Source organism: Sinocyclocheilus anshuiensis, unplaced genomic scaffold (genome assembly GCF_001515605.1).
Source record: "Sinocyclocheilus anshuiensis isolate Anshui unplaced genomic scaffold, SAMN03320099.WGS_v1.1 scaffold1002, whole genome shotgun sequence".
Lineage (NCBI taxonomy): Eukaryota > Metazoa > Chordata > Actinopteri > Cypriniformes > Cyprinidae > Sinocyclocheilus > Sinocyclocheilus anshuiensis.
The window spans coordinates 356,883-379,241 of NW_015536514.1; the positions used below are offsets into that span (position 1 = coordinate 356,883).

General features: G+C 37.3%; 1 protein-coding gene across 2 annotated transcripts in view; it reads right to left on the reverse strand.

The window, feature by feature from the left end:
* Positions 1 to 809: 809 nt before the first annotated feature.
* Positions 810 to 22,359, reverse strand: part of LOC107692305 (TRAF3-interacting protein 1-like) — a 30,988-nt gene continuing 9,438 nt past the window's right edge. The window contains exons 4-17 of one of the 2 annotated variants that reach the window (XM_016491293.1): positions 20,639 to 20,767; positions 18,778 to 19,185; positions 18,169 to 18,249; positions 18,013 to 18,033; positions 14,256 to 14,279; positions 13,947 to 14,022; positions 13,751 to 13,771; positions 13,332 to 13,416; positions 12,830 to 12,919; positions 11,985 to 12,117; positions 11,860 to 11,896; positions 11,658 to 11,731; positions 2,548 to 2,771; positions 810 to 1,366 (exon numbers count right to left, since the gene is read on the reverse strand). In XM_016491293.1, coding sequence (XP_016346779.1) covers positions 1,201 to 1,366; positions 2,548 to 2,771; positions 11,658 to 11,731; positions 11,860 to 11,896; positions 11,985 to 12,117; positions 12,830 to 12,919; positions 13,332 to 13,416; positions 13,751 to 13,771; positions 13,947 to 14,022; positions 14,256 to 14,279; positions 18,013 to 18,033; positions 18,169 to 18,249; positions 18,778 to 19,185; positions 20,639 to 20,767 — 1,569 coding nt within the window. In that variant the 3' untranslated portion in view covers positions 810 to 1,200. The remainder of the gene's footprint in view (positions 1,367 to 2,547; positions 2,772 to 11,657; positions 11,732 to 11,859; positions 11,897 to 11,984; positions 12,118 to 12,829; positions 12,920 to 13,331; positions 13,417 to 13,750; positions 13,772 to 13,946; positions 14,023 to 14,255; positions 14,280 to 18,012; positions 18,034 to 18,168; positions 18,250 to 18,777; positions 19,186 to 20,638; positions 20,768 to 22,359) is intronic. The other variant, XM_016491299.1, reaches the window with a different exon arrangement.

Sequence of the window (22,359 nt, forward strand, 5' to 3'; positions counted from 1 at the left end):
CTGAGAGGTTTTGGATGTGTCCAGGTAAATGATGTGCTGCATTACAGTTTCATTCATCAAAGTGCAGAGGTGCGCGTTTAGTGTGTCTCCAATTTTTGGCAATTCTAATGCTCATCTGTAAAATTATATTGCTTACTAGCAGCTTTAGAAAGTTACATTAAAATATATATATATATATATATATATATAAATTCTCAAAATTGTGAGGGAAAAAAAGGCCAAATTGTGAGATAAAAATTTGTTTCTTTCAGCCACAGTTTATATTTTATTGCTGTGGCTGAAACAAGCTTTCATGGAAATATGACATATATATATATATATATATATATGTCATATTTCCATGAAAGCTTGTTTCAGCCACAGCAATAAAATATAAACTGTGGCTGAAAGAAACAAATTTTTATCTCACAATTTGGCCTTTTTTTCCCTCACAATTTTGAGAATTGTGAGATATAAACTCAGAATTCTGACTTACTTTCTCGCTATTCCGAGTGTACATCTGACTTTTTATCTGAATTTTTTTTTTGCTCTAAATAAAAAAAAACAACTTTCTCACAATTCTGACTTTTTTTTTTTTGCACTTGCAAGTTTATATCTCACATCCTGCCTTTCCTTCTCAGAATTTCATGAAAAACTTCAAACTGTGAGATAAAAAGTTGTAATGACCTATTTTATTATTTAATCCCAGAAATAAAAAAATGGTAGAAACAAGCTTCCATAGTTTCTATGCACATATATACATAATTATTTATACATATATGACATATTGATATATTGTTCTCCTGTGAGACAAAAACACCTGTCAGTCTGAATGGAAAAAAAGCTAAATAATAAAAAATAAAAATAACCCTGTCAGTCTGTTTTCCTAAGAGAACATGGGAAGCAATTAAAGTCCTATTTAAAAAATACAGGACACATCAGTATGGTGACAACACACACACATTTATCTTTCAAGCAAGTGACGAGTGCAAATCTACTGCAGAAGTGTGAGTGTGTTTGAGAATCCCAATGGACCAGCGCAAACAGATCCTGGGTCTAACAGAAGGCACCTTACATGAAGGGGGTTTGAGGAGAGTGACTCCTGACTGTACCTGCACCTTCTTGAACTCTTTCCAGTGCGGCTCAAAGACATCGGGGTCTATTAACAGGAGCTCTCCCTGCTGCTCAGTGCTTCAGGTTTCTTTTGGGATGTGCTGATATTCACGTTTGTGAGGAGAAGCTAATGCTGGATACCATCTTCTGGATCTTCTCCTCGTTCTTCAGGATGTTGGACTTGACTGCGCAGATCTTGTCCTGCTGGTCTTTGATTAACTGCTCCATTTCAGTGAGCTCAGTCTTCAGAGGTTCCACAACGCTGTCTGTGATTCTGAGATATAGACAGAGAACGGCTTAACGCACAAGAACAAGACTACTCAAAAGTAGCTGGATATCTCAATCATGATAAATACTGGGATGCATCCATAGAGCATTATTATGGCTGATCTTGACAATAATTATTGTCTATTGTTTAAATTATTGCCAATTGTACTTAAAAAATTGAAATTGTAAATATTTTAAAAATAAATAAATACATATAGAATTTTCCAGAATATAAGTCACGCTTTTTTTTTTTCCATCTAAAATAATGCTGCGATTTATATTCCAAAGCAAGTTATATAATGCAATTAACATCAAGCACACAAAACATGTGCAAAGTGGACACACTCGGTACATGAACAAGTTTATTTGTATAGCGTATTTCCCACATGCTGGTACCTTCAGTTTCAATTTAAATTTGTTTATAATAAATGTTGTTTATAATTTTATAAACTATGCTTGTTTTATACTTATATTTTTCATTTTTCTTCTGTTCCGAATAGTGTTGCATTTAAAATATTTATTGTTGTGTGAGGGGAACGAAAATACATGTTTATAGTGTTTGTAAAGATTTATCAATTTTATTTACTGGTATTTGACATTATTAGTATTAGTAATGTTTAATTTATATATGAATTTTAGATTACAACTACAGTAAAATGGATATAATTTTCCTAATACTACTGGATACCAAAACTGGCTAATCCATCCAACAAGTAAAAAAAAAAAAAAAAGAATATATATACTTTTTTTATATAGATGGTTGGATACCAGTATGGTCACTGACATACTGTGAATCCCAAATAAAAGTGTTTTTAATTTGCTTGCATGCAAATGAAAAACATGGGAGAGAAAATAGAACTCCATGAGCTGCCTACATATCCTTCATGGACAACGCATACTTATAATTCATTAACTACGTAAAAGTAATGGCACAAAATAGTTCAATAAACAAATCAAAATAGAAATGGACTACCCAAAATTTAAATTGTATGCATTTTTATTACATTTATTAAAATGTATTACAACCTAGCAACTTGCTAATGCTCTACTTAAATCAATTTTAAGGTCAGCTCCTGTGCACTTTGTGTGAGGACCATTATTTGTATGACTTTTGAGTTCCAAATCAATCACTTAAGAGGTTTCACTTCAGTTACTAGGGTTAGGGACAGAGCTAATATGCATGTGCACCTTTGCTCCTGTAGCAGAGCCTGTGCGTTCTCCTTGTTCTCTTTGCACCAGGTCTGCAGTTCGTTCTGCATGGAGTCCATATCCTCCTGAATGTAGTCCATGATCTTGCCCAGAGGCAGAGCGCTGCGACACACCGTCTGTATGGACGAACGCAGTCGCTCGATCTCCTTCGCCACCAATTCCCGTTCTTTCTTACGAGATGACTCCAACACCAGTGACCGATCCTGCAGAAAGACAGAACCACAGGAAAGAGATCAACACCTCCTGACTGCTTTTGCTGAAATCTCACCCTCTTCTGTCAGAGATCTGTCAGAGTCACTTATAAACGGGAGGCTAAACGACTAATTTCTCTTCGATCTGTTGTCATTTATGGCCCATTTTGGCAGATTTTCAACATGAAGCTATGATTGTGTATTTGTAGGATAACCCAATCACCATACACTCTCAGAAAAAAAAAGGTACAAAAGTCCAAAGTGCAAATTCAAGTAAACACATGTTAATTGTTGTCTGGAGACTGGGGAAAATAAGTGCAAAAGCTGTCACTGGGGTGTATCTTATTTCCCTAAAGAGTGCATATTTAGTACCTCAAGTGTACATATTAGCACCTTTTGAAAGGGTAAAGCCCCAGTGACAGCTTTTGTACATTTTTTCAGTATGTATACAACAATTAGCCTTCGTATACATGGCTTTGCACTTGGATGAGCATCTTATACTCGCCCTCATTTCAAACCTGTATGACCTACTTTCTTCTGTAGAACACAAAAGAATATTTAAAAATATGTCTGTTTTTTTTTTTTGTCCATACAATGACAGTCGCTCTTTGTTTATGGGTAAAAAGTTATTTGAAATACCTGTGTCAGTGTCATTTTCAATTAGAATTACAACTTCACTTCTACTATAAAGCAGCTCTTTAGTGTGTTCATGTTTTTACTCACTTCTGACCTCAACGGGACAAACTAACTGAACTAGAGAAGATTTCCATGTCAAAGAAGGTGAAGACCCAGAGCACATGGACCAATGGTAGTTTGAAGGTGCTTACCAGTGTGAAAACATTTCTGGAAAGTTTGCTTTGGCAATCTGTCTTGAACTCCCCAAACAAACTTCATTTGGGAGATTTGGAGAAACTGATTTTGTTCAAAATTACATCATGCCAACTCATTCTTCAATTTCCCTTGAAGTATATCAAGGCCGCAAGTTCAGTTGAATCTCAAGGGTTGTTAATGGCCAATCATGTCCTCTGATTCTCAAACGACTAAGTAATGAAGTTTACAACTGAAAAATGCTGAAAAATGACTAGTGGGAAGTCACTCCCATAGGGGAGCACTTCAGATGAATGCTATAAATGAGGTTAGAGGAAATCTATACATACCAACAATATACTTTAGGGGAAAAAAGCAGCAGGCAGAAGTCTGCATTTAGTGGTTTTCAATGCCAAGGCTACGAATGTTTAGAATTTCAAGGCAGGAATTATACAAACCTTGCAATGTATATAAAGATCAAAACGAAAGAGACATGGGATCCATAATGTGAGTGAGTGGTTACTGAAGGCCTCCTCTGTATGTGGTGTGGTTGGGGGGTCCTGGTCTCCCCCAGTCACCCTTCAGCCGAGCGCAAGAAGGCCCCCCCTGGCACACAGGGCCCGTGTCTATTTACTCAGCTGGGGCAACAGGCTGTGTGTGGCACTAGGCCAAACAGGCTTTACTCTTACTGCCTCTGTCCCACTCAGACACACACACACACACCCTCGTGCAAGACGTGACTTTGTTTATTTTAGTAACAGGCTATGGCAGTGAAGTTATTTTACAACAGTATTCGGTAACAACTACTTCACATTTACCTCATTTCAAGCTGAACTCCTCAAGCAATTCATGTCATTCTGGCTATAAACACCAACAACTTCCTTTCTAAGGTGGGACATGTCAAACCTGAGCTACATGACAATACAATAACCAGAAACTTCCTTATCAAAATAGGCTGAGCATTACATGAACTCAAAAAAACATTTTGTTGAATGTAATTGACATGTTTACAACATATTTGCAATGATTTTCCGGCGATACATAACTGAACAACATTGCAAATATCTGGATGATTTTAATGAGCTTTTTATTTGGCAATTAAGCATCATTAGACTTGTATTGCAATCCCTCTGTCTCAACTTGTAAGTATGAGAGCGTTAAGGTTTAAAGGGGTCATATGATGCGATTTCAATTTTTCCTTTTTCTTTGAAGTGTTACAAGCTCTTGGTGCATAAAGAAGATCTGTAAAGTTGCAAAGACTAACGTCTCAAATCCAAGTTCTTTTTAGCAACATCATATGACCCCTTTAATAAACTTCAGTAGCAAAAATGGTGTTACGAGTTTGAAAGTTTGATTCATTTTATGTGATTCAATTTCTTCACTTCCATGAATCGATTCATAACCCGATTCTCAATCAATTTCGGTCTATAGATTTTCACACACTATAAATGCACACACATTAATATATACAGTACAAGAGAAAAATAAATATGTGAAAATATAAATAGGTAAAATATTGACATTTATTTCCATGCATAGTTATAATGGTGTGTAAAAATCATTATACTTAATATTAATAATGGTAACAAAGTTCTGTGTATTATGAAACAAATAAATCATAAAATGTTTGGAAAGTGGGCTTGGAAAGTAGGTAGCAACTGATTACATATAATCTAGATTATGTAATCAGATTCCAAAAATTAAGTACGTGCAATTATATATATATATATATATATATACACACACACACACACACACACACGTATATATAAACTTTATTACTTATTAATATTACTTTATTTATAAAATATATAAAACTTGCACACCTAGTCCTACACAGATATACAGCTAGTCAAACGCTATTAAGATTTGAAATCCGAAAATATTTTCATAAAGAGCCGGTCTCTAATCATCTGTGTTCTGAAACTTAAAGTTTATTGTTATAACTTTACAGAGTTCGGTAACTATATTACAAACACTTCAAAGGTTAACTATGCCGCTTTGCTCTAGAACTCTAACAAACGCGTGAGAAGAAAGACTAGCTTAATTTTTTTCCCCCTCTCTCTGAGGTTTACAAGTGTGTTCGGATTGAAATGTCTAATAGTTGTCTGCAATGTGGGTGGTTTCCCTGGCCCCTAAACACCCCCTCTACACAAACACTGGCCAGCACATTCGGCCCACTGTTCGTGGAGCGCGAAGGCCAGGGCGGATTCACTCTGTTTGCCGTCCTCCTGCACCTCACCCCTTAGTCGAAAAAAAAACTCCAGCTTTCTGTCTCAGAGGACATAAATCAATCGTTTATAGGGGCTCTCATTTTCCCCTCTCTTCACTGGACCCAAGAAAAATATTTGTTTTGCACGAGGCAGCTGAGGACAGGTTTTCCCATTATCTAAGACAGTGACACAAGCGGGACATGGAGTCGGTGTGCCTGGGGCAGGTGGCTTCCAGAGACGCTGATGCATTGGACCGAAGCCTCTTTCACCAGGACGCCTCATTACCTTGCTATGTGGATCTGAGCCTTCAGCTGCAAGCCCAATTTGCTTAATGAAGTAATGCATGCAGAATGCATGATTTATAGAGTGCTAATAAAGAACTACGAAAAGAAGCAGAACAGCACTGTTCAAATTAGAGCTCTGGCAAGGAAAATCAGAGTCTTGCAGTCCTCCTGAGAATGATAAACTTCAGAAACATCCACTTTAACGCTGTGGTGCCGTGTCACGGTTCTGTGGATCTGAAATGTTCAGTTCAAACATGATTCATGAGATAAACTGGGCTTACATTAATACAAACAAGAACAGTTTTTCCTTTTTAATTTGTGGTTAGGACAACTATGACAAATTTTAAAAACGAATGAGTCACTTATTCGCCACTAGCAGCATTAAACAGAATTGGAAAAATAATACCAAACACTCTGCTCACCTATCACTGTTTGGACAGATAGCTAGTTTTTTGTCCCTAAACTCACTGATTAAAAAACAATGCAGTTTAGTTAGGTATACTTCTAGTGGCACAGAAATCACGTTCATCTTCAAGAAGCGAAAACTGGCAAAGTTTGCATTAGGGGTGGGCGATATATTAATATACCACAATATTTGTCCAATAACTATATAATCACAACATATACATTTTTATTCCAAAGAAATGGCTATCAAAAATGTCCTACATTTTGATTTTGATTTATTTGAATAGTCAAGAACACTGCAATGAGACATATTCATAAATAAATGAATACTATACTATTGTATCTATATCTGTTTGGTGTAGTTTTTCCCAACAGGAGCTAAGTGAAGGATCAGCTCCAACCAGTCAGAAATTATCTTACATAAGGTTTCATGTGCCGGTACACAAAATTTGCTTAATTTTGAAACAGACATCACTGAAAGGAACAATAACTTGCAGTTCAGTGAGTGAATCAGATGTTGATTCAGTAACTGTTTTCGTCAGATTTATTCAAACCAGCAACATGAGTGAAAATGAATCATTAAAAGCCGCCGCTCAAATTAATAATTTGTTCATGAATCAGACTAGCGGTGCGTTTGTTTTTGCCTGCAGCCCCTGAGGACCGGACAACTCAGCAGACAGAAATTATATTCAAAAATGTAATATTTCTAACAGTTTATCATTTTAACTGGTATATCGCTCACCCCTAGTTTAACCTTTTTTGATTAGTCTTCAGTTGGGAAGAGAATTACTACCTGGTCACTTGAAAGTGACATCAATAATCGATCAAAAAAAAACTTTTTGATTGATTACAACAGCATATTGGGTTGTACCCTACATTCTGATTTTCTACATTGGCACTTTTTGATGACATTTAAAAAAAATATTCCACATATGTATTAAAACTATTTTAACTTCACGTGCTATGAATACACGGAAAGCAGTTAAAATGTCCAAATACACTTTTTTTCCCAGAAAACCTTGTTTAAACGACATGGTTAAAGAATTAAACATGGGCAGTGGTCCTTTTTAGACTGCCGCTACTGGTAAAAAAAACACCATGGTGGGTCTTTGCGTCCAACACTGACTCAAAGGGTAGAGATTAATTGTTTAGCAATGTTTAGGGGTTTCCTCCTTGGGGAAAACATGGACCCCATCCAGCAACATCATAAAAATAGCTGGGATGAAGTGAAGTGCAGAGAGTCATGTACACAGGATGGAAGGGTCAGTTTGGCCCCGTGGGGGTCACCGCTGAGATCACCGTCCTGCACTTGCATGCTAAGCGGATCACCACAGAACCACAGTGTATGACAGTTCAGCTTATGAGAACCAGACAGTGGTAGGACTGAAATCATAGGTTAAAACGCAACCAATTACACTATCAGACTTCAGAGACCTGTACCGTGGTATTTCACCGTAACCTCTGGGGTCATTCCACAGAGATGTCAATCGTCTCTCTGTGAGGGCAAAATGTCGAGGAATGCAACGAGAGTCATTTCCTTAACATTTCCAACAAGAAGGTAGATGTTTACAAAGACACGGGCCTGAAGGGATGACTATTTATTTTCCTGCCTGTTCTGCAGAGCGCGAGCTGGCTTGGCATTCACTCAACAGCCATCCATTTGTGTGCCATGGGGTTTATTTATACATTGCAAACCTTCATCAGGCTAATTTGATGGCGTAAAAGAGGGAAAAGGAAGGAGGAAAAAAAAGCTTATGAAAATGCAGCTGCTGTCAGGGGCCAATACTCTCAAAACAAAAAAGACGCCCTACAAGAAGTATCTTAGAATAATATACACGTGATCTGGAAGTTCACAACAAAGGTCAGCTGCAAAATGTACGGCAAATTCTTCAGGAAAATGCACTGTGATGGTGAAACGGTCCTTCGTAATATTGCATCTGGCCGGTTCTTTCAGTCAAATGAAACAATAACGGCCTAGCAGATTTTAATAAATGAAGTTCTGTCGACCCTAGCGAGGTAAATCTTCACTTATGAAGTGGAACGGAAAGCTCAAGCTAATAAAGCCACAGAATGAGTCATTGGCTCAGTTTCACCTTTGGAATTACTAAATAGTCAAAACTCTAAATTCTGTGATTGTTCCGAAGAGATTAAGTCATACATACTTGATGTGGCGATCTCCATAAACCTCAAAATCCTGGAGAGATCTGAGAGCGAAAGCTCATATTTGTAGAATGAGTTATGAGCGTTGTAACTTCAAACCTGTCGGGGAGGATAAGGATACATTTTTAACCCTCTTAGAATAATATACACGTGATCTGGAGGGTCACAACGTATGGCAAAATGATGGTGAAACGGCCCTTCGCAATATTGCATCTGTCCTGTTATTTCAGTCAAATGAAAAAATAACGGCCTAGCAGATATTAATAAATGAAGTTCTGTCGACCCTGGCGAGGTAAATCTTCAGTTACGAAGCGGAACGGAAAGCTCAAGCTAATAAAGCCACAGAATGAGTCATTGGCTCAGTTTCACCTTTGGAATTACTAAATAGTCAAAACTCTAAATTCTGTGATTGTTCCGAAGAGATTAAGTCATACATACTTGATGTGGCGATCTCCATAAACCTCAAAATCCTGGAGAGATCTGAGAGCGAAAGCTCATATTTGTAGAATGAGTTATGAGCGTTGTAACTTCAAACCTGTCGGGGAGGATAAGGATACATTTTTAACCCTGGATGTTACACTGTGATTACAGGAGAGCAGCCGCTTTATTGCGGTGACCTTCACCCCCCTTTCAAGGCAGGAAGGAAGTCATTACAGATTTTTTTTCAATACAGCTGACTAGACAGGAGAGGTACGGTGTGCCGGTTAACATGTACAGCCCCGAAAACACACGCCCATTTCATGCACCGCAATTAAGAAGGAGAATTTAGAGAGCTGATGAGGCTAAATTAAGTCAATTAGGAAAGCGCGGCCAGCAGCGCTCAGATTCCAGCCTGGAGTTGGCTTGCATTTGATGGGGGAAATCTAATTTGATTATTTGGGATTGAAAGGAAATCCAGTCTGATTGTTTTGAAATCAAGAACACAGGAGGGAGAAGTGCTGGCTGTAAGGGCCAGCTGGGAGCAGCTCACTGTGCGGCTGAGGTTGAACACCAAACGCGATCGCGCCAGTGGCAGATCAGCACACAGAGCTCATGCCTTCTATGAACAAAATACTGCAACTGAATTAACTAAATGAAACCTTTGTGAACATTTACTCACCGTCATGTCATTCCAAATCTGGAACATTTTCTTTCTTCCATGCAACACATATGGAGAAAAGTTGATGAACTTATTAACCACACTTTTCTATATAAAGCAATGTAATGGGGACTCAATCAAGCTCCAAAAAGATGTGCCACTTCAGTTTTGACATCAACCCTACTTGACAATATAAGAACTTTTAATTCTTATATTTAAGCTTCTGAAATAATATGAGTTAAAAAAAAAGAAAAGAAAAAAACTTCATATCCTATACACTACTGTTAGAAATCAGTAAGTCTCTTATGCTCACCAAGGCTGCATTTATTTGACCAAAAATACAGTAAAAACAGTAATATTGTGAAATGTCATTACAATTTAAAATAACTGTTTTCTATTTTATTTTAAAATGTAATGTATTCCTGTGATGCAAAGCTGAATTTTCAGCATCATTGCCCCAGTCTTCAGTGTCAGATGATCCTTCAGAAATCATTCTAATATGCTGATTTGCTGCTCAAGAAAGAGTTATTTATTAATGCTGAAAACAGTTGTGCTGCTTAATGGTTTTTATGGAAAGCATCTTCTTTCATGAATCTTTGATAAATAATAAATATAAAGTAGAAAAGACAGCATTTACTTGAATCCGAAATCTTTTGTAACACTGTATTTTTGCAGAATAAAGGCACCTTTAGACTGGAATATATGCAAAATGGTAATAACCTTTTATTATTAATAATACTATTAACATTATTAAAGTTCTTTTGAAATCTGAAATTTCATTCAAGTACAAGACAGTTTCTAGCTGAGAAAATATGAAATAAAATTGTTCTTACTGCCTCAAAATTGCTAAAAATAATAATAATAATAATTAAATGAATCATTAACAAACTAGAATTGTTACATGAAATTCCTCACAATTCCCATCGCTATTTGTCCCCACTGCCAACTCACTCTCTGAGCATGTGACTAAGGTGGGAAGTGGAGGTGAAAGAGCGGGGGTTCTGCATGAAGGCCACCACCAAACACTGCATCCATCAGGCCTACAGCCAGTGACGGACAGATAGACCGAAGCATCCGTTCCGGCTAGGGCAGACCACCCAGTGCACATGGCCCCTTCCACCAGGGCATGGACAGGATGGCTTCAAAACTCAAATCACATTGTTCTCATCTTCACTGGCTCACAAACAGCCCAATTCAAGCTAAAATATGGGAAGACATTGATAGAGTGCCACTTTGGATTGACAATCATATTCCAGCCGTCCTGAAAAATCGTTCCAAAAATTTTCTGGCCAGAGAAGAAAAGTACATAGCCTGAACCACACTGAAACTGTGCCCGAAGAGTGAAATCGGTTTTATTGCTTTTTGGAAATGAAGTACTACCTTAATATTAATATATATTCCATTGATGAATCTTTATACTCTCATAGGCCAAAGGACACTTCAGATAAAATCCCCCAAAAATGTTAATCTTAAAACAATTCAGACCTAAACGAAATTCAAAAGCAAGCTCCAAATCCAAGCCACCAGCACATTCTGCTTTTCAATTTGCAATTCAGTAACCAAAACCAACAAAATTCACAAATAAACAGGCCACAATAGTTAACCATGTTAAATATCTAAACAGCATGAATGGTGCCATGATGCTTGTTCTGCCCTAATTATTTAAGCTCCGTTGAAGAAAATAACACTTCAGTGGCTCTGAGGGACCGCAATTACATTTCTCCACTCCATTTGCAAAGTTGCTTTCTTTAGTAAACTGACGGTGCACTGGGTCAGGCATCCCTGAGGTATTGTAGAGCACAAAAATGCTGATTCCCTTGATGAAGAGATTTTGAAATGCATTTACTCACGTTACTGGAATTTTGCTGTGAAAAAACAAAACTTGGACCACAAAAGATGGAATAGCACTGCCACCTAGTGGTATTAATGGGAACAAAATATAACATCTTACCTGTTCTTTTGACTTTGTGGATGGAGATGATTCATAGTCTTTCTTTGTCTCTAGGATTTTTTTCACAAGTCCACCTATGAACAAATGAAAACCATTCAATGATTTCTGATCTGAAGTGTACCTTTAAAGGGTTAATTCACATAATTCAACATTTATAGCAGAATTTTAATAGCAGGATGAATTATTATTGTACATGACTCACCATGTTTGTCATCCCCTTGCAGTTCAAGTGAATTACGCTGCAATGAAACATAAGTCAATTAGTCCAAATCATGAATTTTTTTTTTTATCTGAATACTACATACACATATAGAGCATCTAAACTACCTCAACTTCAGGTATGTCAGGAGGAGGTGCAGCTGCCTCCTCCACCACAAACAGCCCATCTTCATCATCCTCATCTTCAGAGAGCTTCTTGCCATCCAAAATAACAGTCGCAAGAGTCTTGCCACTGCCCAGCCTGAGAAAAACCCAGTCAAGCTTAATTACAACTTTTTTCTTTTTTTTTTTTTACTTTTCCTTGAACAATAATATCTTTTATCATAAGTTACTAAAGTTTGGAGTCAGTATGACTTTTATAAAAAAAGAAATGAATACTTTTAATTTAGCAAGGATGCACCAAAGTGACAGCAAAGACATTTACAATATTGCAAAATATTTCAAATACATTTTTTTTGTCTGTTCATTAAAGAATCCTGAAAATAAATGTATCATGGTTCACAAAAAATATTAATTAGCACAGCTATTTTCAACATTGAAAATACTAAGAAATGAAAACTAAATTATTAATTTAAAAAACATTCTGTAGGACCATGTGACACTGAAAATTCACCTTTGCCATCATAGAATAAATTATATTTTATAATAATAAATTAAAACAAAAAGAATTCTTTTAAATTGCAATGATATTTCACAATAAAACTGTTTTTACTGTATTTTGATCAAATAAATACAGTCTTGGTGAGCATAAGAGACTTCTTTAAAAAACATAAAACATTTTTACCATGCCCAAATTTTGAATGGTAAAGTATATCCCTATTACAGAATATTAAAGGGGAATTACAGGTAAGAACCCCCTACCTGAAGTAAAATCACTGTAATGCAGCCCGCTTGTGGCTTACTTCTTTAATATAAAGTGAGAAACTGAGAGCCTGATGAGCGAGATCTCTCACCTCTCTGCTGGGGTCACATGATCAGTGTAGCTCTCCTGTCGTTTGACGCGGGGGGCTGCCGGTCGTGCACTGCTAGGCCGCGGTAACCGTCTACTCACATAAACATTCAAATCAATGAAGAAAAAATACGTTCACATGGGAAATACACAAGCACTTTTTGTAAAGTATGCATGCGACAGAAAGTTCCTATATGTCTAAATGCTTACAAAAACAGTCTCAAGAACCAAGAGTAATGATCTGGATGAGAGTGATATCTTGTGGTTAAATCTTGCGGTACAGTGCAGTGAAAGTGAGGGATTTGCATCAGTGGCTTCCACTGCCAGACAATCTCTCACGGGGGCTTATATGATACACTCCATCCACCCACAAACACCTCAGCACATTATCACACTGGCTTACCTTGTTATCATTGGATGGAAATGTAGCCATTTTTATCTTTAAATCAACACACTTATGGATCATTACCACTAATTAAGAAAGAAAAAAGAAAGAAAGAACAAACCTATGTGTTGTTTGAGGTGGCACAGAATCCGTTATGTCTCCATTCTCAATGGGGACTGGTTTCTCTGCTGAAGGGGCTTCCCCTTCTGGAAGAAAGAGAAATTAGAATAGATACTAACTGAAGTGGAGAGAGATTTTATGAACTATATTTTGACAATAAATAAATACAATATGATTTTAAGGTTAAAACATGCAGCTTTTCATACAATCGTTACGAATTGTGATTGCAATTTCTATTAAGGAGAGAAGAAAAAAACAATTACAGTAGATTTATTTGTTTAATTTGTTACAGTTCAATACAGTTTCCTTGCTGGTAAGAATACTTAGTATAAATAATAGTGCCCAGCCACTGGCAGGTATAGCAAAAAGTTAAGATTAGGACCCTGGTACAAGGTGCTCACTAAAGAAAACAACACTCACCTCCTTCACTGTCAGTCTCATCTGAAACAGAGATACACAATCCATGTCATTATTTAAGACTAATCACATTAAACAATATCTGACGTGCTGCTGTGCTGCTAGAAACAACTAAACAGATCAAGCTGGACATGCAACAATGCATTAATGCACTGTACATCAATAATTAATAGGGTCTGTTAAGAAAAACATTTAGTACCTTGACCTCCTGTTTTGGGCCACCGCCGCTGTCCTTTAGCCGATGAGGGCCTTGGGATCCGGGAAGGACTCTCAGCCTGAAAGGAATGAGGAAAGACATTAGTTTCCATGCATTTCCACTAGGAGTTCTTCTCCTGGGGAGCACTTAAATTGACATTAGCCAATAAACACGCGAGCCCTCTTTCTATACAAACCCTCTAAGACAAACAATCTTCTGGGCTGTTGTTGCACACATGAAATATCATCACAGAGTCGGGCAATAGGAAAATGCAGGAAACAGATTTCACTTCTTGGGACAAACACAAATTACCTGGATTTCAGAGAGATCTGTAGGCTGAATGAAAACAAAACAAAACGCAACAAGGGCCTTAAGACTTCAACATTTATATAGTACACTTATAGCAACTAGCCAAATAAAAAAAGCTTACTACTCTAAATGAGAAGCTACTGAAGCTGCAAAGACACATGGACATGGAGCGACAAAACTACAGTCAGGAAATAATACAAGAAGCTACAATTTCAGACAGTTAGAGGGTATGTAAGGGCACTTTCTAAAGCAAAACACTTTTAGGGATTTGAACAGACAATACCCAAAAAACAAAACAAAACTGTGAGAACTGTGAGAAACTTTGTGACCAAAGAAGTTCATCTGACTTAAAACTGACAGTTAAAAATAGCAGGATTATGTACGGTGTACTGTTGATGTGACAACGAGCAAGCATCTTGTTTTCTATTTTCTGTGCACAAAAAGCTCCATGTAAGTTAACATTTTCTAGAAATGCAATATCCAAGCATGTGATGCATTGTTGCCTATGCTTTGTTGTAATAATAATAATAATAATGCATTTTATTTATAGGTGCCTTTCTTGACACTCAAGGTCACCGTACATCATTAACAAGACAAAAACAATAAAGAAAATAAGATACATTACAATTAAAAACACAATGCAGTTGTGATCAAAGGGAGTAAGCTATGCTGAACAAATGGGTTTTGAGTTTGGATTTAAAATGTGGGAGAGGGTCAATGTTACGAAGATCAGAAGGGAGTGAATTCCAAAGCTTAGTAACAAGGCGGACAGGGGGAAAAAGTGAGATGAATGGAAGAAGAGGATCTGAGAGTGTGAGCGGGAGTGGCAATATCGAGAAGGTCAAGAAGATATGGAGGTGCAAGATTATGAATGACTTTAAAAGTGAGGAGAAGTATTTTGTAATTAATACGGTAAGTAATGGGGAGCCAATGAAGCTGTTGTAAAGTGGGTGTGATGTGATGGATAGAGGGGGTGCAAGTGATAATACGGGCAGCTGAATTTTGAACCAGTTGTAACTTATGGAGGGTTTTATGCGGGAGGTCAAACAAAAGGGAATTACATAGTCTAAACGAGAGGTGACTAGACTATGAACGAGAATGGCAGTGGAGTGAAGCGTGAGGGAAGGACGTAAACGGTTGATGTTACGAAGGTGAAAGTAAGCAGACCGAGTAACATTATTAACATGGGAGGTGAAAGAGAGGGTGCTATCATAGATGACACCCAGACTCTTAACCTGGGTGTTGTTGTTGCTATTTACAGCAATTTGTGATAAATATTAGGGGTGCTCCGATCAGGATTTGTGAGGCCGATCACCGATCGCCGATCACAGAAAGCAGTATCTGCCGATACCGATCACCGATACTGATCTTTTTAAAGCCTTCTTTTTATAATTTAGAACTATTTATAGTAATACTCCAATCAGGATTTTTAGACATTTATTCAGGGCCTGAATTTCATTTTTGAAAATGGGGGAAATTCCCCTCTTAGGTGACTCTTGTGAGAGAGGAAGCAGCTTTCACACAGGAGTCCGCTACTGATCCGTGGCTGTTTACCACAAACACAACATTTATCCATTATTTTGATTTCAAACCCAAACATTGTCACTGAAAATGCTTTTTTCAGCATTGCGATTCTTTTTTTACACAGTACAGTAATACAATTTTTCACAGACACGTTTAAACAATAAATATAAGCAACACATTATTCAATGCATTTTAATTTTGCATTTACTTCTAGATTTATATATTAAGTTGCTCAAGCAAGTGGCAAAACATTTAAACTACTTTTCTTACGTTATCACAAACTTACCATTGACAAAAATAGTCAGCTCTACTGCCTTTTCTTTTGCATTTAAATCTGTATTACAAGCAATCCTGCGGTTCATAAAGAACTTTCTACCTCCACGAGTGCCATCTATTATTGCTTTCTTTATCTAAAAGTGCTCTTTCTCTTTAAACCTAGCCAAAAAAGCAATGCGTTGACTGTGAAACACAGTAGACTTTAATTATATGCATTTATGGTGTAATTACTATATTTTCGTGTCAATCCATGTTCATATTTACTGCAAAAAAATGCGCTGTTACTTGCGTATTTTGAGAGCGAAAGAGAGAGCGCGCGCGCGAGTGGTGATTCACTCAAGCTGTTTGCGAAATTACGTCTCACACTAGGTTTTCAAATTACTTTATAAGTTATTTAATTAAGAAATATTATAATTATTTCACCCGCTCTGGACTTGGCTGCGTTTACACTTGGCATAAACATGCGATCACCGAGATCTGATCAAGCAGATCGGATCATCAGTCAATCAGGACACGGCGCGTTTACACTTGGCAACATCAGCTGACTTCTCGATCCGGATAACCGATTGGATCTGTATTTCCCGCGCAATATTTAAATAAGTCTGCGGTGCAAAGCCGACCTGAAGTGGTGGGTTTTCTTTTGAAAACAATTTTCAGTCGCGGGACATTTTACAAATCAAAATAAATGTATGAGTCTCACTAGCGCTCTGTTCTTCTGACAGATCGGGAGAGAGGGGGCGGCGATTTGCGTGATGTCGACCTGCGAATGCAGACACGATGGCTGGATTGCGTTTATATTACACTGAGATCCGATCATAATGCGTCCTCGACTACCTCTGGACCAGGACACGCTGATCGCATAACATTCCGATCAGAAGCGCGTTTACACTTGTCTTTTCAATGTGTATGTGGACAACATCCAGATACAGGTCGCATGTTAATGCCAAGTGTAAACGCAGCTGAGACGGTGCCGCTGCATGTCCTGCCAAACCTCTCACGGCAGCGTCATCAGCTTGAGATAGGTTTTTTGAGATCAGCCTTTTTAGAGACAGCCGATTAATCATCCCAACGTGATTATCGGCCGATAGTGATTGGGAGCCGATCAATCGGAGCACCCCTAATAAATATAAATACTTCTGCTTCTTGTCAAATAAAAAAAATCTGTCCAAAGGCTCCTTTTCCCATATACTTATTTTATTTTGAACACTTTGGCCCACTATACACATCAAATGTAGCTTGTGTTTACAAAATGCTGGAGGTCCAGAAGTTTTGTGAATTTATGCTTTATAATGGTCCTGTAAATAGCTATACTGACACTTTATTTGTCTACAAAAAATTTAAAATTATTGAACTTTTAAAAAAAACTGACATTTGTCTCAAAACGAAATGTCAATGTTTATTGAAAATGTACTTGCTTCTCATTCACACTACCATTCAAAAGTATGGGGTCAGTAAAAAAAAAAGAATATTTTTATTCAACAAGGATGTATTACACTGTTCAAAAGTGACAGTAAAGACTTTAACATTATTACAAAAAATTATTTATATTCATCAAAGAATACTTCAAAAAAAAAAAATGCATCAAGGTGTCCACAAAAATATTAAGCAGCACAACTGTTTACAACACTGGTAATAGTAAGAAATGTGAACATTTCTGAAGGATCATGTAACACTGAAGAATGGAGTACTGACACAAAACTTTGGAAGTAGTAGTGTATATTGACACTTTTAAAACTTTAAAAAGAAAAAATATATATTCGGGACCAGAGAAAATGTTTCCACGACAGGTAAAATTCTTAACTAATGTCTCAACCTGGGCATCAGAAAGAAATCCTAACTGTTGAGGCGTGATAAGTCAACCTCCACCATCAAGACTGTCTTTGCGCAATGCCAAATATGTAAAACACCCATTATTCTACAGCGAAGCAAAGCAGGCACTGACATCACAACAGACTCGTACCTCCAGTTCACCGCCCTCGGCCTCCAATTCAGAGGAACAAAGACAAGAACAATAAACTATGAGAAATGTTACGTCAACAAGCCTTGATGATGGCCCATTCCTACAGAACAAACGTAAAAGGGCATAAACAGAGGTTATGAGAGAAATCAATCTTACCTCGTCTGCTTCGGCTTCATGTGTTTTACTCGCAACTTTTGGGTGAGGCTTTGGCTTGCTGATCTCTTCTGCTACTTTGACCTATGGAAGAAGACAAGCTGTTATTAAGTATTGAAAGCTGAGTCCTTGCACACTGAGTCCGAAATTTTCATATGCGGTTTTTTATTTTTTTTCGTATTCGTCATCCTTTCCTATCAAAATGCTTGCTACGGATGCAAAAGCGCAGAAAATCGAACCTGATCCGATTTTTTTATGACGGACGAAAGTTTCGGAGTCAGTGTGTAAACGTGATTGACACAACATGAGGTCGTATTTTTATAAAAATTTTTAACATGCGAAAATTTCGGACTCAGTGTGCAATGGCCTTTAGAGTTTAAATGTTACAGGAATTTGCTTTAAGGTCTAGAAATAGTGCAGAATGCTAAATATTTCTTCATTTTTGTTTGTGTTAAAATTTTCACAATTCTAAAACTTTATTTCTAGGTTTAAATTGGATTTTAAGTGCAAGAGAGTTAATCTGATTTGGAAAAAGACTGGTAAAATTGGTCATTCATCTGTCACTGTGGCTGGTGAGCAAAGCTACAGAATCATAAAATCATGTGAGCAAACCTTTCTATCGCCTCTGTCCTTTAGCTTCTCGCCAGTCTCTTTGTGGCGTTCTTTTTCTTTTTCTCTCTCCCGTCTTTTCTCGCGATCTCTCTCCTTGTCTCGTTCTCTGTCTCTGTGAGATTCTCGTTCCCTTTTCTTATCCCTCTCTTTATCTCGTTCTCTCTCCTTGTCCCTGTTGCGGTCCTTCTCCTTCTCCTTCTCCCGTTCCTTCTCTCTGGTCTTGTCTTTCTCCTGATCCCGGCTCTTGTCCTTGTCTCTGTCTTTTGTCCGGTCTCTTTCGCGTCCCTTGTCTGACCTCTCAGCATCTCGCCGGCGGTCCATGTCGTCTCTCTTGCTCTCTTGATCTTTCGGTTGATCTGGATCTTTCTGCTCTCGGCTCCCGCTGCTCTCCTTGATGCCCTTCCTCTCCTGGACAACAGCCAGAGACTACATCAAATTTTCACTTTCATAACAATAAACCTAACAGCTCCATCAGCACCCAAAAGTCTTAATAACAGATTTCATGAGTGAAATAAAAAGGCACAATAAAAAAACCCCAAGGGAGACAAGTTGAGGAATGAATAGTGATATAAGACAACAGAAAATTCTGGTTCAGCTGAAAATGTCACTGGGTCAAAGCCTCAAGCAGGTCTAACCTCACGGTCTCGGTGGCGCTCCCTGCCCTCTCTGTTCTCCTTGTCCTGGGACCTGGAGGTGCTGGGCTTCCCCTTCTGATCCACCTTGTCTCCTGCTAACACCCGTCTAACAGCCTCGTCACTGGAGAGCTGGAACAAGGACAGAACACTCTGTTTAACAACAGCTTAATATAATAAACACAATACCAAAGCAACCCTCAGTAAGATCTCGCACCAAACAAAAATGGATTCAGAAACAGATAGGGTAGCATGGTGGTCAATGGTCTGGGCTGGTGACGAAAAAAAATGTAGGTTGATAATGCAATCCATGAACAATTCATGGGGATTCTCCCTGGAATAAATGGACTATTAGTCACTCTGGATAAAAACATCAGCGAAATATGTGTGCACAGAGTATCGCTTTCTGTAAAGCCGCTTTGAAACAATGTGTATTGTGAAGAGCACTATACAAATAAATTAGACTTGACTGGCTGACAAATTACTAACAAAGTTGTTACATTTTCTGAAGAAAATGTGTGGTGGTGCTTGATACAAAACTCACTGTTACCAACAGAGTATTGTGGGTGATCTATATGTTGTAAAGTGTTATTTTAGAATTGTTTAGTTATTTTATTATTTCACTATTGTAGTATTAATATTTTAATCAGCTTTTATTTTCATATTTTTAGTTTTCATTTTAGTCTAAGTTTTAATCATTTTGTTATGTTTTTAGAATATTTGCATTTAACTAGGGATATGCCGGTATCAAATTTTCATGTTTCATTTATCACGGTATATGGTATTATCACGATATTGAAATTTAGTTGCAAAAAAAGTGTTGTCATAGTACAGTATAACAGGTTTAATAACTTTTTTTCTTATAACAAAAACAACTGAACATTTAAATACAATAAAGCAATACACAAACAATTTATAAAGTTAAAAATTTTACACAGATTAAAGTGAAAAATAATTATAAAGACCAATAGGTATCACTTTACAAAAAGATCTCGTTAGTTAACCTTAGTTAATGCATTAACAATCACAATGAGCAATAGCTACATTTGAAACAGTTATTCTCCATCAGCACCCAAAAGTCTTAATAACAGATTTCATGAGTGAAATAAAAAGGCACAATAAAAAAACCCCAAGGGAGACAAGTTGAGGAATGAATAGTGATATAAGACAACAGAAAATTCTGGTTCAGCTGAAAATGTCACTGGGTCAAAGCCTCAAGCAGGTCTAACCTCACGGTCTCGGTGGCGCTCCCTGCCCTCTCTGTTCTCCTTGTCCTGGGACCTGGAGGTGCTGGGCTTCCCCTTCTGATCCACCTTGTCTCCTGCTAACACCCGTCTAACAGCCTCGTCACTGGAGAGCTGGAACAAGGACAGAACACTCTGTTTAACAACAGCTTAATATAATAAACACAATACCAAAGCAACCCTCAGTAAGATCTCGCACCAAACAAAAATGGATTCAGAAACAGATAGGGTAGCATGGTGGTCAATGGTCTGGGCTGGTGACGAAAAAAAATGTAGGTTGATAATGCAATCCATGAACAATTCATGGGGATTCTCCCTGGAATAAATGGACTATTAGTCACTCTGGATAAAAACATCAGCGAAATATGTGTGCACAGAGTATCGCTTTCTGTAAAGCCGCTTTGAAACAATGTGTATTGTGAAGAGCACTATACAAATAAATTAGACTTGACTGGCTGACAAATTACTAACAAAGTTGTTACATTTTCTGAAGAAAATGTGTGGTGGTGCTTGATACAAAACTCACTGTTACCAACAGAGTATTGTGGGTGATCTATATGTTGTAAAGTGTTATTTTAGAATTGTTTAGTTATTTTATTATTTCACTATTGTAGTATTAATATTTTAATCAGCTTTTATTTTCATATTTTTAGTTTTCATTTTAGTCTAAGTTTTAATCATTTTGTTATGTTTTTAGAATATTTGCATTTAACTAGGGATATGCCGGTATCAAATTTTCATGTTTCATTTATCACGGTATATGGTATTATCACGATATTGAAATTTAGTTGCAAAAAAAGTGTTGTCATAGTACAGTATAACAGGTTTAATAACTTTTTTTCTTATAACAAAAACAACTGAACATTTAAATACAATAAAGCAATACACAAACAATTTATAAAGTTAAAAATTTTACACAGATTAAAGTGAAAAATAATTATAAAGACCAATAGGTATCACTTTACAAAAAGATCTCGTTAGTTAACCTTAGTTAATGCATTAACAATCACAATGAGCAATAGCTACATTTGAAACAGTTATTAATCTCTTTTTCATTGGCAGTTTATGTTAAAGGTGCAGTAAGAGATCTTGGAAAATGCTAACTTTAACCTGATAGCACTGAAAGCGAACGTCCCACCCTCCCTGCAATCGCCGTCCAAAGCCACGCCCCCTGAACGCATTTACGCTCACAGACCAGAGTACCAGAGACAACATTACTACAATAGGCTACATCAGCCGTTCTCAATTTCAGCCCATGTTCCGAAGTGAAGTAAACTTCAACGGATTTCCCCGGCTCAGGGAGTAGGGAGCAATGAACACTGTGTAGGGATCATATCGATCGGAACACAGTTCATGCACGTAGCTCACTTCTAACGATCCACTTCAATATTCTATTCTCAGAAAAGTGTAATTAGAAACAATGATGCTACCAGCTCCTTGTTGAGAAAGAATGTAGCTCTTGAGCGATTAAGCTATTTAGTTGATAAAACTGCGGGGCAGCGCTAAAAAGTTTGTTCCTGAATGACTGAGTGCGGCCACAACGTGATCTGTGTGAGTGACTGAGCGTGTGTGTGCATTAGATACAGAAGACAGCGCATTAGTTTAGAACTCTTCTAATTTTTATTTTTATTTTTTAAACGTAGAGAGTGTGTTAATTTGTGCAATGATAACCTACCAGCAATGTAAATATGATTTTTAAACATATA